General features: G+C 29.6%; 2 protein-coding genes across 2 annotated transcripts; both read left to right on the top strand.

Moving 5' to 3' along the window:
- Positions 1 to 1,386: 1,386 nt before the first annotated feature.
- LOC106788074 lies at positions 1,387 to 11,364 on the top strand. Its single transcript, XM_014750994.1, is given in 11 exon segments — positions 1,387 to 1,398; positions 1,653 to 1,833; positions 1,917 to 2,039; positions 2,128 to 2,237; positions 2,325 to 2,489; positions 7,574 to 7,691; positions 7,783 to 7,952; positions 8,151 to 8,284; positions 8,639 to 8,702; positions 10,716 to 11,024; positions 11,215 to 11,364. Coding segments are annotated over 11 exon segments (1,536 nt in total).
- Positions 11,365 to 12,732: 1,368 nt separating this feature from the next.
- Positions 12,733 to 14,024, top strand: LOC106788075 (extensin-3-like). The gene is made up of 2 exons (XM_014750995.1): positions 12,733 to 12,747; positions 13,075 to 14,024. The coding sequence occupies exons 1-2, from the start codon at positions 12,733 to 12,735 to the stop codon at positions 13,843 to 13,845; spliced, it is 786 nt and encodes a 261-aa protein (XP_014606481.1). The 3' UTR covers positions 13,846 to 14,024.
- Positions 14,025 to 17,190: the final 3,166 nt, after the last annotated feature.

The following is a 17,190-nucleotide window of genomic DNA, read 5'->3' on the forward strand; positions in this document are numbered from 1 at the left end:
ATATAAAACGTCGTTCCACCAGAGACACTCAATTTCACTCGTAATTAACTATAATTCTTTTATAAACGTAAATTGTTTCAACGAACACTTTTAATGTTAAAACGATTTGACATCTTTTATAAATTGTTTCCATTATTTTCAATTAAATCATCAAATTCTTTGAAATTAATAGACATTTTCTATTCCATTACACACGAATAATTGAATTATTATTGTTATTAATATTATTATTATTATTCAGAATAAAGTTGTATATAACACCTTAGACGTCAAAAAATATATGTAGGAATTTATTATTATATATATAGAAATTTAATTTTCAGATTAATTTAAAGTATTTAAGTATATAATAGTAATATCAATTATTATACGTATTATAGCAATATTATAGTATATATAATAATCTAAGGTGTAATATTATTTTAATAGGACATAGATTAAATTTAAAACGTTCAATAAAGTTTTGATTTAATTTTGAATATTATGTTCACGTACGTAGATACTATTCACCATTACTATTATCTTTCATTTCCCGTAGAATAGACGAACGTGACGGATCCACGTGTATACCGCACGCAAAGAAACATAATTGCGGCTTTCACTGAAAATTTCAATATATTTGCCACGGATTCCATGGAAAGCGAATGGCCGAGTCGAGTTAATCCAACCGTTCGAAATAAGATCAATGTAATCGTTTGATGCAAATGAGGCGTGACTATTAAATACGATTAAGAAGAGACAACAACTATGACGGCCTTAGCCTAAGCCTTCTCGTCGTTCACATTTATTTAAGTCGCATTATAATGAACTTAACAATAACAAAATGAACGTTCATTAAATTTTATTATATTTTTCTTCTTTTTTTTACTTTCTTTTTAATTTAATACAATTTTTTTTCAAAAGACACCAATGATCGTATAATTATATTTTAATATGAATCACGTTTAGAAAGTTTTTTCTTTTTTTTCTTTTTAATATTTTTCATTTTTTAAATATTTGATCGAGTTTTATACAACAATTTTGTATTTTTGTTATTAATTATCGAATTCGGCCGAATAAAATTTGTTTCTAATTGTAAGTTTAATTAAATTCTATGAAGAGTAATTTAATGATAGGATATTAAAAAGAATTTTTTAATGAGTTCGATATGAAAAAAAAAACGGAAATAAAGTGTTACGTAATTTCAGTATAAACTGAAAAAAGTGGTGAACAAAATAACCGCAGTGGTATTTCCACAAATCGGAGCAACGTGGTACAGTGAAGGTGGAAAATAGTGGGGCAGTGGTCAGTCTCATGGTAAGAGGTATATAAAGTGACACTTAAAGAATTTATCACAAGTGAACCTATTTCTACAAGAGGAGCATAGATGAATTTACTTGGCTAAATATGATTAGGATCGTACGTAAATGAGTGTTAATTTCGATGATACTTTTAAACGCTAAACCAATATAAACCCTTGCATCACATCAATGACTTTTTCTCTAACTTTATTTGCACATAAAAATAAAAAAAGAAAAGAAAAAAAACAAAAAAAGAATGTTTATCAAGTGTGTTAACAATTTGGAAAGACAAAAAAAGAGCAGAAAAAAATATACCAATATAATGAGGTAATTAAAATAGTGATTTAAAGTGTCGTGCAAATTTTTGTTTAGAAAGCATTCATATTGTGCACTACCATCATTGGTTATTCTCATGGATCTGGATTAAGTTTTGATGGTCTATCTCTTGGAGATCATAATGGTGGTTTTGATTTAGGAGGTCATTATGGAGGTAGTCTCACTCTTGGAGAAATTTCAGTTCATCATGGAGACGAATTACCGGCCATAGATTTAGGTGAAACTGCTTTGACAGGGGGTCATTATTAAAGCCCATTGATCGTCTGCTAACAAATAATCTTGGATAATTATTGATCTTAGGGGGAGGTCACTTAGGAGGTGGCTGGGATTCTGGAATATCTCTTGGAGGTCATGGTGGTTATGGAGGTCATGGTGGTTATGGTGATCATGGATTAAATTTTATTCCTTCCATCAAACATATTGGTGAACATAATATAATATATCATTAATTAAACGTATTTTATTTTATATATATAATTTTTCTTGTTAATTAATTGTTATTTATTTTTAGGTGTACCAGTTGTGAAAAAAATTCCCATCAGCATTCCTAAACTTATGGTGCAAACGGAGCCACAACCATATCCTGTAAACGTTTTTGTTCCTAAACCTGTACCATACGAAGTAAGTTTGAAAACGTCATACTAATTAATTGAGTAAAGTAATGTCACTAAATTTTATATGACAATTATATCCGTATCAAATTTGCAGGTAGTAAAACCAGTGATTACGAAAGTTGAGAAGAAAGTTCCAACTCCGGTTGAGAAGATAATACCTTATAAAATTGAAAAACCAGTACCTTTTAAGGTATACAAACATATTCCTGTACCAGTATTAAAACCAATACCGATCAAGATACCAATTTATAAAACAATAGTGCACAAATCAAAACATTATAAACACTACTAGATCCTGCAACATTAAAACGACTCTGTTATATTTTTATCTGATTTTATTTATGATAAAATTTTTCCTGTTATATGTAAATAAATAAATTGTTATTAATATATTTAATTTTAAATATTTAGTATATTTTTATTAATATGTTGTTAAAATAATTAAACAGTATGAAAAATATCTTAGTTCAAGAATGCAAACTTACATTTTGTGTTCCTAATTTTATTCGTAAGGAGATTTAACCCATAGTAACAAAACCGAGTGAGAAATGAACCCTTCTAATTTTGAAGGTAAACGTTTGGGTAATTAGGAGAATCTTACCTTTAAATGAATACTATTACTCAATGCCAGAAGATTATATTCTTGTGTGAGATAATTATAGAATGTTATTTGTCAGAGTTGTAAGGCTTATTCGTTAAAGAAAATAAAATTAGAAATTTAATACTGATATTTGTTAAAAAAAACTTTGACAGTGGAAATAAATTTATGAGAATTTGAAAAAGAAATTTATCGAATAGCATCATTAATCATTATGACCAATATTATTACATGATCTTTATTAGAATTCGATTGTCATGTTTGATTATGAATTATGTAACTTATTTTATTGCATTTATTAGAACGTTAATACGTAAACTGTAAAACATAACTCAAGGAACTTGTCAATACTTATATAATATTATTCATTAAAGAAAGGAAGGAAGTAAAAGTTTTTATTTGACGAATTGTAAATTAATGAGAGAAGAGAACTTCGACAATATTACCTTTCACCAAAAGTAAGATAATAATCGGTGATTAAAATTAAATCTGAGTAGACAAGACTATGGTAACGATCTGATATTTCGAATTACCAAAAAGTCGATGAACTTTAAACATAGGTTCGTATACGTGTGTATTTAAAGTGAATGGCCGGAAGAAGTACCCGTTCCTTTCGAATACCAAAAAAAAATTCTTCTTCTGGTATAGTAATTGATCAGATTCCTATCAATCAGAAAATTGGCGACGTATAAAAGAAGTTTCAAAAAAGTTAAACGATTTCTTTGCTTAAGGTGTAACATGGGTTCTTGTAACGTAATTTCTTAACTATCTCTGTTGAAAGCTTGCTTGCTTGTAGAAGAATTTTTTGATTGGATACAAATTCTAACTCGATAAAAATGACTATGCTTTATTTGGATAATAATTGCAACTTTTTAATCAGATAATAGTTATTTTCATATCGTTTTATAATTTAGATTATCAATATTTCATCGTCAAATATTATTATAATTATACTATTATGCAATCATTAATATTCAGATACTTATTATTTATTATTAATTATTCAATAATATAATTATTTTAGTAATACGTAATAAAAAATAAGGAAGTAGATACCAAAATTAACTTTATACTTTATTTCCTCTTCCGAAAACTATAATTATTAAGATTCACGATAGACTGAACATTTCTTTTTCTTTTTTTTTTTCAAGAAGAAGGAAAATACCTTAGTTAGGAAAATCGATGGGGAAAGCAAACATTTCACGCTCATGTTTACTGATCATTCTATTCATCTGAATATAATAACAATCATAAAAAAAAAAAAAAGAAAAGAAAAAATAATTCTCATTGTTTTCTTCTTAAGGTATGAAAACACGCTATAAATACTTGAAACGTGCAATTATACCCTTCTTATATAATTTCGCGGTATGCTTGAGAGGAATGTTTTAAAAAAATATATCTCGTGAGTTTATATGTATATGCATTTGTGTAAAAATGTTGAAATAAATAATACTGAAAAAGAAGTAGAAAGGAAAGATGTGGTAAAAGAAGAGGTTGTTTGTGGCGAAAGTAAAATTCTAACTTGACTTACTCTCCAGAACTATCACCGTGATGGTAATATTAAAAAAAAAAAAATTAAGAAAGAATAACCCATAATTCGTTGCTACATAACAACAAAACCTATATTAGTAATTTCTCAATCGTAATTTTCCTAATCTTGATTTTTTATTGTTAAAAAAATATTTTTTTTTCTTTCATAATATATCTACGCAACAATACAATTCATTCATTTTATATGTATTTTATATTAAATTGTGTGAAAAAATATTTACGATACGATTCGCGTTTATATATTATATATATTAGAAAAATAAATATTTCGATTATTAGGTGTTTAAATTAATTCGGTATTCTATTTGAAAGTAATGTATTATTTATTAATGTAATAATAAAGAATAAATTTTAAAATTGCTAACAACATTAAAATGATTGATTTTGTTGATAATTCTATACTATAATATTATAGTTTCGAGAAAAAGAATGTTAAAGTAAATAAAGGATAATGGATACGTAATTTTGTACGTATATTCTCTCGATATATTATACGAATAATATTCAAATAATAATATATCCTCAAAAAATGTTCTTATTGGAAATAACAGAGCCTTTCGAATCTAACGAAATCCGAGACAAACTTTCCATGGCGAAATGATAGTTCGGGGGCATCGAGCCGTTCATCCAAGAATATAAGTATTATAAGTTATCTATGTCGTAGAGCTTATGTCGTTCCAGACTTCCGATTTCTCCCTCTATATATCTCTTTCGCTTTTCCTTTTTGTTTCGTATATCGTGTTAAAAAAAAAAAGAAAAAAAAAAAGAAGAATGGAACATCTAAATTAAAATTCAGCATATTCAAATTAAATTTCGACCAATTATTCTTTTCTATTCAGTATTTTAATTAAAATCTTGATATGAAAAACAAAACATGATAAAAAAACGAGGTATTTACTGTTATTAAAAAATTATTTATCTTCTTTTCCTGCAGTAAATATTTATAACGAATGAAAATTTATTAGAAATTATAATTTTTTGTTGTACGTAATACGAAAAAAAATTGAACAATCTAATGAACGATTATGTAGAGTTTAAAATTGTCGATTCTGTTAACAATAAATATTTGAAACGAAGTAACATCTTTCAAAAACTTTCATATTCCTGGTAACATAGTTTGTAAAAAAATTAAAAAATTAACTCGTAATTCGTTGTCAGAGAGCTACTCATGTCTACCCAACAACGTTCACTTCCGGTAAATTTCAGAGTTACACAGAGGTAGTTGCATTGCGGTACATGATTGTGGTTTAGGAGTCCTTCTAGTGAACGTAGATCAAATATGAATATGAAATGGGTAGTTTCTGAAGAGGTAGCTTTCATTTGATGGATAGATATATGTATCTAACTTTTCCTATTTTATTATATTTTGTTAGTTGTATCTATGTAACTCCTCTGATTGAGGAAGTAGGGAAGGAGGTGGGAATAGGAGGAAAAGGAGGAGGAGGAGAGGAGGAAGGAAAAAGGGTTTAAAAGTAAGAAGTATATTTATTTCATTATTGACAGAAGTTCCCTCGATTTAAAATAAGATCTTTGATTGGCCGTTCACCATAAAACTCATTAATATGAAGCAAATCGAATGGTGCACTTCGATGCTTCCTGTACATGCAGGAAACTGTCCATGTAATAATGAATTTATTGATCCATTTGTACTTCTAATTATTTCAATGGTATTAGTACCAAAAAATAAAAGAAAAACAAATATAAATTACATTGATTTATTTCACGATTTATTTCACGATTTATTTCGTGCTACAGATTTAACAAAATCTATATTATAATTTACTAAAAATATTGTTTCTCTTATTATATTAAAAATAATTGTTTTGATTATATAATCGTATTACAAAAATTAAACTCATAGTCTATCGAAAGAAATTTTTGTATTTGGATATAAATAAAAATATAAGATTTTTCTCTGATAGACATTTTTTAAATTGGAAAAATCATTCGATTGAAAATTCTTATTTGGAATTGTAGTTTTATATTTTTCTCTCATTTTTTTTTTTTTTTTCTTTTTTTTATGGATTCCTATCGTGATACTTATAAGAATTTTTTACTATATCTGTAAGAAGATGAAACGAAAACATCCCTTCGTCATCTAAGAAGATGATTTTCTCAAACGTTAAAACGAGCTTAGTGGAAATACGGTTATGACGAGAGAACGCAAGACCGCTAAAGTATAATCCTATTTCGAACAGGAAATTTTCTCGTCTTAGAACGAGACTGTACCCTTCACTTCCGGTAATTGTAAGAACTCGAACGATCGATTAGTTGCCTCAAGGCGTATAAGCATTTCTGATTTTCATTGATGTCATGTCTCCTTTCTTCTTTCTTTATTTTTTCTTTCATCCTATTTTTTTTCTTTTATACACCACTTACGTAACACCGAATTTAATTTATTTAACACCGAACAATTGGTAAATTAGAAAAATATTTATATAAAAAATAGCTTTATATATATGACTTTTATATTTATCGTATTTTTTTAATTATATTTTTTCTTTTCTTTTTTTTTTCTTCATCCCATTTACTTATCTGTACAATTTTTACATAAAACCGTGTTTATTCTGTTACTTGTAAATTAGAAAATTTGTTGAACATGTCAATGGAATTATTCGAATCGTTTAGTGAACTTTTTCTTTTCTAAAACGTGACAATTCATTTTTAGAATATTTTATTTCTGACTGTGTATTTGCATCGTCAGAGCAAGACGAACGGCGAAGACAGGATACTGGTAGTGGTAACACGTACTTCTCGTTACTCCCACCCCCTTTCTTTCTTCTCTCGCTCAGAGCCCTCCAAGAGGGCGATCCACCGTCCCGTAAGATTTTAGTGAAAGGTGGTGGAATTCACCATAGTATATAAGCAGGCTATTCGAACCCTGTCAACACTCGTGGCTTGATTTCTAACGTACTACACCCTTCCAATTGACTTTATTTGCAACATGAATTCGATCGTAAGATCTATCTATCATTTCGGATTGTTATTATTAAATAAATATTCAATAATTAATTAATCAGATTAAATCATCTCTATAAAATTAGTTTTTTTGTTTTCATTTACGTAATACATGAAAATTATTTATGGAATACAATAATTATATGCAATAATATAGTATAATTGTGTATAAATATTATTCAATGGTAATATAATAAATAATTGTAAAAAAAAGAAAAATAATATATTTTTTTCAGATAATAATTTTGGCTTTAATCGGTTCATCCTTCGCCGGTCATTACGATGAAGATCACGGTCAATCAACTTACGAAGAAAAATCAAAGACAGTTGAAATACCGATTTACAAAAAATATGGTAAAAATACTATAAATTTCCTTATTTTTTTTTTTTATTATTATTCGTTAAGATTTGTATTCACATTTTTCAATATTTGAAATACTTGTAGCTATTCCAATACCACATCCGGTGCCGGTAGAAATTCCTCAAGAAATCAAAATACCTATACCTCAACCTTATCAAGTGCCGGTTGAAATTCCTCAACCTTATCCTGTTGAAGTTGTCAAGCAAATAGAAGTACCTGTAGAGAAACCGGAACCGTATGTCGTTGAAAAACATGTAAGTATTTTAATTGTTCAATAATACTATCCAAAATTACAATTTTTATTTACTCAAATAATAATTTAATTATCGTAAATTACGTTATAAAATTATGTAACAATCATTTCGATTAATTTATGATGCAATCAAAGTTATCGATTTGTTTTTAACGTTAAATGAGTTTCTAAATGAGTTTACATTTTTTCTTATTTGCAGGTTCCTTACGTAGTAGAAAAACCATATCCAGTTTACGTCGAAAAGAAATTTCCGGTTCCAGTAGCGAAACCTTATCCTGTTCACGTTCCAATCTACAAACATGTATTTCACCACACGTCAAAGGGCAAAGGATGGCATTAAAAAAAAGGAAGAAGGAAAAGAAGAAAAAACGATTCTGTGTACCCAGAGGATCTTTAATCAACATATTAATTTTAAGAACGTTGTTAATTTATTATGATCATTTTTTAGAGAATTTTATATTTGTTAATAATTTTGTTACTTGTTTTTTTTTTTTTATATTACCTGTTAAGTTTTTCCAACATATTTTGTAAAAGATAAAGAAAGAGAAAACAAAAAAAACAAAAAAAAAAAAAGAAAAAACACACACATTACAGAAGATAAATAAATACCAGAACCTAAAACACTTCTTCTTCTTCTTGTTAGGACTTCGTCCTATCATATATTAGTTATATAGTTCTCTTTTTTAGGGCGTTTGTTAATCTTGTGATGATAATGTCCAGCTTTCATGCCACCTTTTTTGAGGTCTTCCAGGTAGTTTCGTTATCCCTATTTTTCCTGTTTTTGCCACCTTTGGTAGCCTACTGTCGTCCATCCTGTCTACATGGTCTCGCAACTCTCTTCTTCTCCCTCTTATCCACCTAAAAAAAACGAATCTACAAAACGTACTACTTCATTCGACTTTCAATTTGAAATTAACTCAATGATCTATAAAATCGTGACGAATTTAATTCCAACACGGTATGATTTTTTTCATTTTCTTCTTCCTGTAATTTAATTCCGGAAAATAACAAAAAAAAATATATAAAAAAGAAAAAAAAAAGAATGCACAAAATGGTAGCAAAAGCCGGACGTGTAATGCGGCATTGAATTTCCTCGTTTGTTTCATCGTTACGATTCTAACATTAGGAACAAAACTAAACAACAGATATGGTGATCTTGATTCACCATAACAAGTTAGATGGCTACTTGCTTGACTCGGTTTGTTGAGACTTGACGAGCGTTCCTTGCGCAGACGTGTGAAACCACTTTTACTTGGGATGCACTTTCACTGTTCCGCTCTGAGATACACAGGATAGAATCACCGACGATTCGAATCTCGAGATCGACTAACTCACCTGGCCACACCCCTCGCATGATCTTACCTTTTAGAAATACATATAAATAAATATACCAAACGTGAACGTATTTAGTACTTTTTATTATTTTTCATCATTCCTTTTTTTTCTTTTATCATTTTATTTCTCGTATTTACGTCAATAATGTGAATTAACGTAAAACGATATCAAACTTTCTTCCACTTTATTCGCGTCAACGTCCTTTAATTATTCGTTTAATTTTTTTATATATAATACAAGGTCTAACGCGTTTGTTCAAAAATATATTTCAATATAATTTAAATGACTGATTTAATTTTCTAAACGATTTTTTTTGGTTACCGATGGGATAATAGAGTTCATTTGAAAGACAAATTATTTCTTTTTTTGATTAAATATTTACACGAAGTCGTTAATCGAAATTCCATCGAAAAAATCTTGAGAATATATATTCCGATGGAATTTTATAATTTTTACGATCTGTTGAACTTTACGAAACTTTTGGGAAGAGTAGATAATAGTTAATCAAACGATATAATTCATGTATCTTATCTCCCCCTTCCCCCTCATAGCGTTATCGGCATTTAAATACTCCCTTGTAAATTTGTATCCGATCTTATAGAAGGGGGAACATTTCATAGATTGTTAGGCACAAAAAATTAGACCGTGACATTACGTTACGCCGTTTAATCGGTTCTTTGTCTCGTTTTCTATCGATAAAAAGAGACTCTATTATGATAATTTTAATAATTTTTATGAAAAAAAAAAAATATATCAAAAAGAATCAGACAAATTTCTCCGTCTTAACTTTCAATTTATGTTATTTTTATAATAATAAAACAATTCATCATGAGAAGTTAAAACGAAAGTATATCCATATTTTTATTTAACGTAAGTAAAACTCGATCGGCATTTGTTTTGTCGTTAGAACAATAATTTTTAATTTTAAAGATTATCTTAACATGATTGATGAACTAACTTTCATTCGATATGATTTATATGCGAAAATAATAGATGTGTTGGTATTAGTGAACGTAAAACAGAACGTTGCTCCTGAGAGTCCACACCCAGAATTACGATTACATTTATACTAATATATGATGGAAGGCTGTACACTCACTTAAACGCTTAGAGATCATCTACTGTTGGTGTAATGAGGAGAAGGGAGAAAGTTGCATTGGTATATAAACTCTTGGCCGTGACTTTGAAAGTATCAAAGAGACGGTGAAACATACTGCGAACGGATTTGCGAGAGTATCTTCGCGCAAGTCTTTTGGAACGATGAAACTTTTAGTGAGTAATCCAAAATCATTCTAAACGATAAAATAATTATTAAGAATAATCCCTAGTGTGTGTATACAATATTTGTAACAAAATTAATTTAGCCAACAAGCTAGTCCATACACACAATCGACGATAACTTTATTAAACCTGAATTTAAATTAATAAGATTATGTTATTTGTTTGTGTAATATAGATTTTAGCCACAATGGTGGCTGCAGTCTGGGCTGGTTATGAAGAAGATCATGGTGGTTCTACCTATCACGAAACTTCGAAACCCGTGGAAATACCGATTTACAAAAAATATGCTATACCGATTCCACACCCGGTTCCAGTAGCAATACCACAACAGATTAAAGTACCGATACCGCAACCATATCAAGTACAGGTACCAGTGCCACATCCGGTCCCCGTGGAAGTTGTTAAACATGTTGAGATTCCTGTAGAAAAACCTGAACCATACGTGGTTGAAAAGAAGGTAAGTGTTGATCGATCGGTAAATGTGTAGACCACAGACAAGATACTAAACTAAACAATAATTTCTACTTTATCGACTTTAATCCCATATTATAATACATCACTTTCGATATAGTAACTTTTTTTATCTTTAATGAAAGTATACGAAGTACATATACGTATCAATAAAATAAAAAGGCAATTCTTTTTAGGTACCATACGTGGTTGAGAAACCATATGCAGTAACTGTCGAGAAACATTTTCCAGTACCGATACCAAAACCATATCCTGTACATGTGCCAGTTTATAAGCACGTTTTTCATCATCAAAGTAAAGGACATCACGGTTGGAAGCACCATTAATACGAATTAAAACGTTAATTCAATAATTTCATTGCCAAAAAAATTTATAAATAATAAAAATTAACAAAAAAAAAAATATAAATAATAACACTTTAGGTTAATTTAGTAATTTAGTATTTAAACTAAATTTAGATTTAAATAGGTGTTATGCGTTTTTGTAAATAATGATATACTTGTTACCGATCTTATGTATCGTTGTTTCATTGTTGAATAAAATAATGATTTATTTGTACGGGTCGTTGGGTGATCACTTTCCTCCCTCGGGTGACATGACCGTTTAAGTTGAATTACTTGGATGACTGAAAGGATTCGAAAGTACTAGGCTTAATTGTAGGCTTACCGAGTTGACGTTTAACCGAGCAACATTCTATCGCAGCAACATTACCTTTTTTAAAATCTAAGAATCATTAACTCATGGGATACGTTTGACCCCGTTAAACGTTAAGTTTTTAAAACAAAGACCGCCCGCCTATTGGAAACACTTTAGCAATAAATAATCCATCAATTCAATAAGACTCAATGATCGTGCATTTTTTTATTTTTAAACACACAACTTTTATAATCGTTTCATAAGACGCTTGTAATTCATAGTGATCGTCAAGACAACGTCATTGATCATTTCGTAATTTATTATCTTCATATGCCGCCTAAGGCAATTTCATAGATTGCAGGCAAAGTACTGCAGGGCAAGAAAGAAGAAGAAGAAAACTAAAAAAAAAAAAAAAATAAATAAATATAAAAAAAATAAAAGGTACAATCAAACAAATCATTTAGAATCACGATATTTTTTTGAGAAAAATGCGGATGTAAAATAACAGTAGTCCCTGATGTTATAACGTCACGATCGTAACTTCGGGCAATAATACCTTGGAGCAATCTTTGAGTCCTGCTAGCCCAATGCTAGCCAATTTGAAATGGTTTTGTCCCTGTTGTGTGTCGTAAACGGTTTACCGCATTGGTCTAGAACGTGAACTATTCGATCGTGCCTGAGGTGGATAGATAGATACCCACATATACATGTACGTACACAAACATAATTTCTTACGAGAGTAACTGAATTTATTCAGGAAATACCGGGGCGCGAGCAATTGCATCACATCTGAGACACAGGGCTTCGAGCAAAGAAACGACCACTTTTTTACGCCGCTTAAGGGAATCTCAATCGGCGTTGGTCAACGAGAAAACCTGTGTCGCATAATCGGTGCTAAAGTTTATAAAACCGGCAAGTAACCAAGACGAGCTTCTAGTTTAGTTCAGAACATTCATTCCATCGGTTTATCTAATCTCCATCTCTCTTTACTATCCATATACTTCATCTTCTATTAGATTTTTATTAGAAGATCGAGAGAGAAGACATAAGACATAATAATGTTGAGGTTACTGGTAAGCGAAACGCATATTTGACGATACGCTTTTTTACTTGACGCTTTTCTCTCTACAACAAATGATACAATCTCTTTAAGCACGAGGGAATCCTCGCACGCTTCTGCTGCACATCATCATTTTTCTTTATCTTTCAATATTTTATCTTTTCTTATTTAAAAGTGAAATCTTGTCAACCTGAGGCATCTACTTCTTAAGTGCTCGTTAAAATATGTTTCATATTCATGTAGAAAACGATACCTCTAATTTAAGATTATTACCTCTTTTCTTTTTTCTTTTCTTTCCATTTTTTTTTTTTCGTTCATTATAATCCTTTCTAATCTTCAGATACCATGCCTTTTATGGCTGGCGAGTGTCCGCTCGCACGGCGTGGAACATATGGATACGGAAATGATGAATTCCGGTACAATTGATTCTTCGATGACCAAATTGAAAAGACACTTTGTTCAGCCGCCTTGTCCACCGCAGTACCACGTTCCATCGTATCATCAATCATCCTATTTTATAAAATCATATGAACAGCCTAGTTATCCGAAAAAGGAAGTGACAGTTCATCAACCACCACTGCAGTCACACTACACCTTAAGTCATCAACCGAGTTACTCAATCATTCCAAAACAGCATGTGACTTACGTGAAACCGCAAGTAGTTAGTTATCAACCAGTTCATGCACCATCCTATCCGGTACATCCTGTTCAATCAGTTGTCAAACCATGGATGCCAGAGTATACACCACCTAAAGTGATTTATCAAAAACCGTCGTATACTTACGCACCGATTTATCAAAAGCCAATGTACGAGATGCCGAAAATTTATGTGAAAAAATTCGAAGTTCCGGCGGTTCAAACGCAAGTCGTTTATCAAAAACCAGGAATTGTTTATCAAAAACCAGCTGTCGTTTATCAGAAACCACATCCAATTACATATGTTCCACCCCCACCACCACCAGCTAAAGTTATCCATTTACAAGCAGCACCAATTTCTTATGTTAAAATTGCACAACCACCACCAATGATTCACCCACCTGTATATCTTCCACCTGCACCCGTTCATCATGCCCCGGCTATCGTCAAAATAGCTAAACCTATGTGCGATTGAAATACTGGAATGAATTTAACCCCGAGGAAAAAAAGAAATATCTAATTTAATCAATCGTCAATTTCTCTTTTTTTTTTTATATAAAATTAAGGGAAAATCCGATAGCTCGTACGAAACAACAACGATTTGTTTAAAGCAATCGAATATACTTATCGAGCTTAAATTAAACTGCCATAACGAGCTGCACTTGTCGATCGTAATTTAATAAAAAATTCTACACATTTGTAATCTATTCTCCCTACAAATAAATCTGTCTTACGTGATTACGGCAATAATGAAGTTTTTATTATATCCCACGCTTTAACTTTTAAAAATAGTCTTATTATTCTTTCAACTTCCTTCCTGTCTGTTGGGGATCTGGCAAATTTTGTGTAAGTATCTATATATCTTTCTCTCATACTTACGAAATCACTGGATTTGAATTTTTTACGTAAACACTGAAAGTTCTCGTCGAAGAATTCTCAAATAGAGAATTGTATGTGTACCAGAACTATGTAACCACTCTAACATCATTATATTGTTTCTATAATCTTCTAACAACGAAAATTCTACAGTAATTGTAAAAAATATGCAAAGAAAATTTTAGAATGTACGTAATTAAACCCACAACTTACCTATATCTCTTTTGAATCCTAGAAATCAATGATACGATAGAGAACTAATTACGCGTAAATACAAATCGAGGTTTTTCAAGATATTTCGAAGAACCATCTTTGTTTCGTCAGAAACTCGTAACGCTACACGCCGTTAATTGCACAACGCCTTCGGCAACAAACGTTTAATCTTCATTTTGAAATTGTTGAGAGGTTGCTTATTCGCGCTCTCTACACCAAATCTCAACCTTCCCATACCCATGTAAAACTCAAGACCATGAATCCATGATATATCCTGTCATAGAGAAAAGATACGCCATAGAATATTGCGATTATAAACATCCGTTAATACTTAACAGTGGATATTCGCATGAGATATTTCAACATTTCTTTCGGGGCATCCGAGTATAAAAACTAACGTCGTTTCTGAGAAATGCACAGTAGAAATAACGAGCCTGTCCAACGAGTTTAGGATTATTGTTTCAACTATGAAACACACACACACACATTTTGTGAGTTTATTTTAACCCTTTCGCTTAAATATCTTTCGAATGAAATGTGATTAGTTTGAATGGAACGTATCACTCACGGAATTGATACATGATTGAATATTTCTGTATCTAGGATTTGTTTAAAATCTATAATTATTAGAAATAACACAATTTTTATAAATATATATTTCTAAAAATATTAGATTTCGTTGTACGAAATAATTGTGAAAATAATCAATATATTCATTTGTAATTATTATTTTTTTCCGTGAACTAGCCATTATTCGGTCATGCGAACATTCTCAAATAAACCTTATCAAATCGATAGACAATTATTTATCCTCTTAGGGCACAGGTATAATTATTTTTCAATTCTAAATATATATTGAATATTATTTTTAAATAAGCACGAAATTTTCGGAAAAAAACAATATTTGATCTATCCAACGAATACCGAATACCAAAAATACTTTATTTATATCAATGTTAAATATTTTTCCGCGATCAATAATTATTGGAAGCGAAAGGACAAATATTTTATTTTTATTGAAATGTTAACAAAAAAAAAAAATAAAAAGAAATAAAAAATGTGGAATATCGTTGAAAATGTTGACTTAATTTATCGTGTTTGATTTCTATTTAGTTATACGTCGTGGTAATAGCAATGTGCGAGGCAGCTAGGATACCACGTCAATTGGAGTACGAACATTTCCCAAATTTTCGAACGATTTATCATGGACACGGTGCAACCAGCTATCAAAATGTACACGTCAATAATAATTACGGAGGCGTTTCTCATTCCTCGAATTACGCGGATGAAGCGTTGAATGATTTCGGTTTGACGGTGCATCATGACACGGATATCGTGCCAATTTTAGGACGTGTCAAAGAATTAGAACACGTTGATCAATCAAATGCAGGTAAATAATATGCTTTAAGCTTTCATCATTAATTGAAATTGTAACGTGTATAAATATATCAATTATGTGTACTTTTAGAAATATCTACTTTTAACGGATTCGTACCAACCTATCATAATCTAGAAACGGAAGATCATCCATATTTTGATGAACATTATGAAAATCATTTCGATCATGATCTCAGACATCACATATAACAACTTGTACATAGCAAACAAATATTTTTAATAAACGTTGATAATAAACGATTTACCATACTTAACTATTAATCTCTTTATTTTGTCTTATCTATATATATATTTATATATATATAAATTTTTTATATTTTATTTTGTATTTTTTAATTCTCGTTATACACATACGTACATATATGTGTCGTTGTATGTACTCCAAGTACTGTACACAAATTTTCAACATAAGTACGCATATATGTACGTATAAATTAGTATAACAACTTACGTGTAAATAACATTATTAATTATTATTATTAATATTATTATTATTATTATTATTATTATTATTTTTATTATTATTATTATTATTATTATTATTATTATTATTANTTATTATTATTATTATTATTATTATTATTATTATTATGAAAACAACGATGTGGTATTTGTAATGTTTTGTTTTATACTAGGCTTCGATTTAAAGCTATTTACAGTGATATATTTGGCTCGCGAATTTTTATCTTTGTATTTATTTTTTTTCTTTGTTAAACCACTTTGGACCATTCGGCGAGATAAATTTTTCTTAAAAAGATGAACGGATAATCAAAGTGGTATAATATATGTATATATATTTATTTATTTAATAATTATACGCGTTCAGTCCGAAGAAATTACTCCAAGGAGCTGTTATTTAATACTCTAAATAATTCTAGCCGACACAATATTTAAATCGACTATTTAATTCCTCGTTTCAATTTTATACTCTCAAGATATTATCATCGTATTGTTTAATGGTCGTGAAATCATCACAGTTAAACACTGTAATTAGGCATAAATAGATACGTTCATTTATGTGAAAAAAATGTATTCGCATAAATGCACGTTCAATAGAATCCGACGATCAAAAAATATCTGGTTCAATAAATTCAATGGTGTGTTAATTCGAACGGCCTTGTTGTTGCATCACGTTGCTATAATATTAACGCATCATTATACGTTACGCTATGTATATATATATATATATATATATATATGTATATAATATATTATATAATATTAATATATAATATAATTTATATACTCTTTTTTAATTTTTTAATTATTATATTAAATCGTGTTATTGTATTTTTTCCATGTACATTATATTGTACCATGAGATATATAAAAT

This window comes from Polistes canadensis, unplaced genomic scaffold (genome assembly GCF_001313835.1).
Source record: "Polistes canadensis isolate GaletaPanama2010 unplaced genomic scaffold, ASM131383v1 scaffold_124, whole genome shotgun sequence".
In the NCBI taxonomy this organism is placed as follows: domain Eukaryota; kingdom Metazoa; phylum Arthropoda; class Insecta; order Hymenoptera; family Vespidae; genus Polistes; species Polistes canadensis.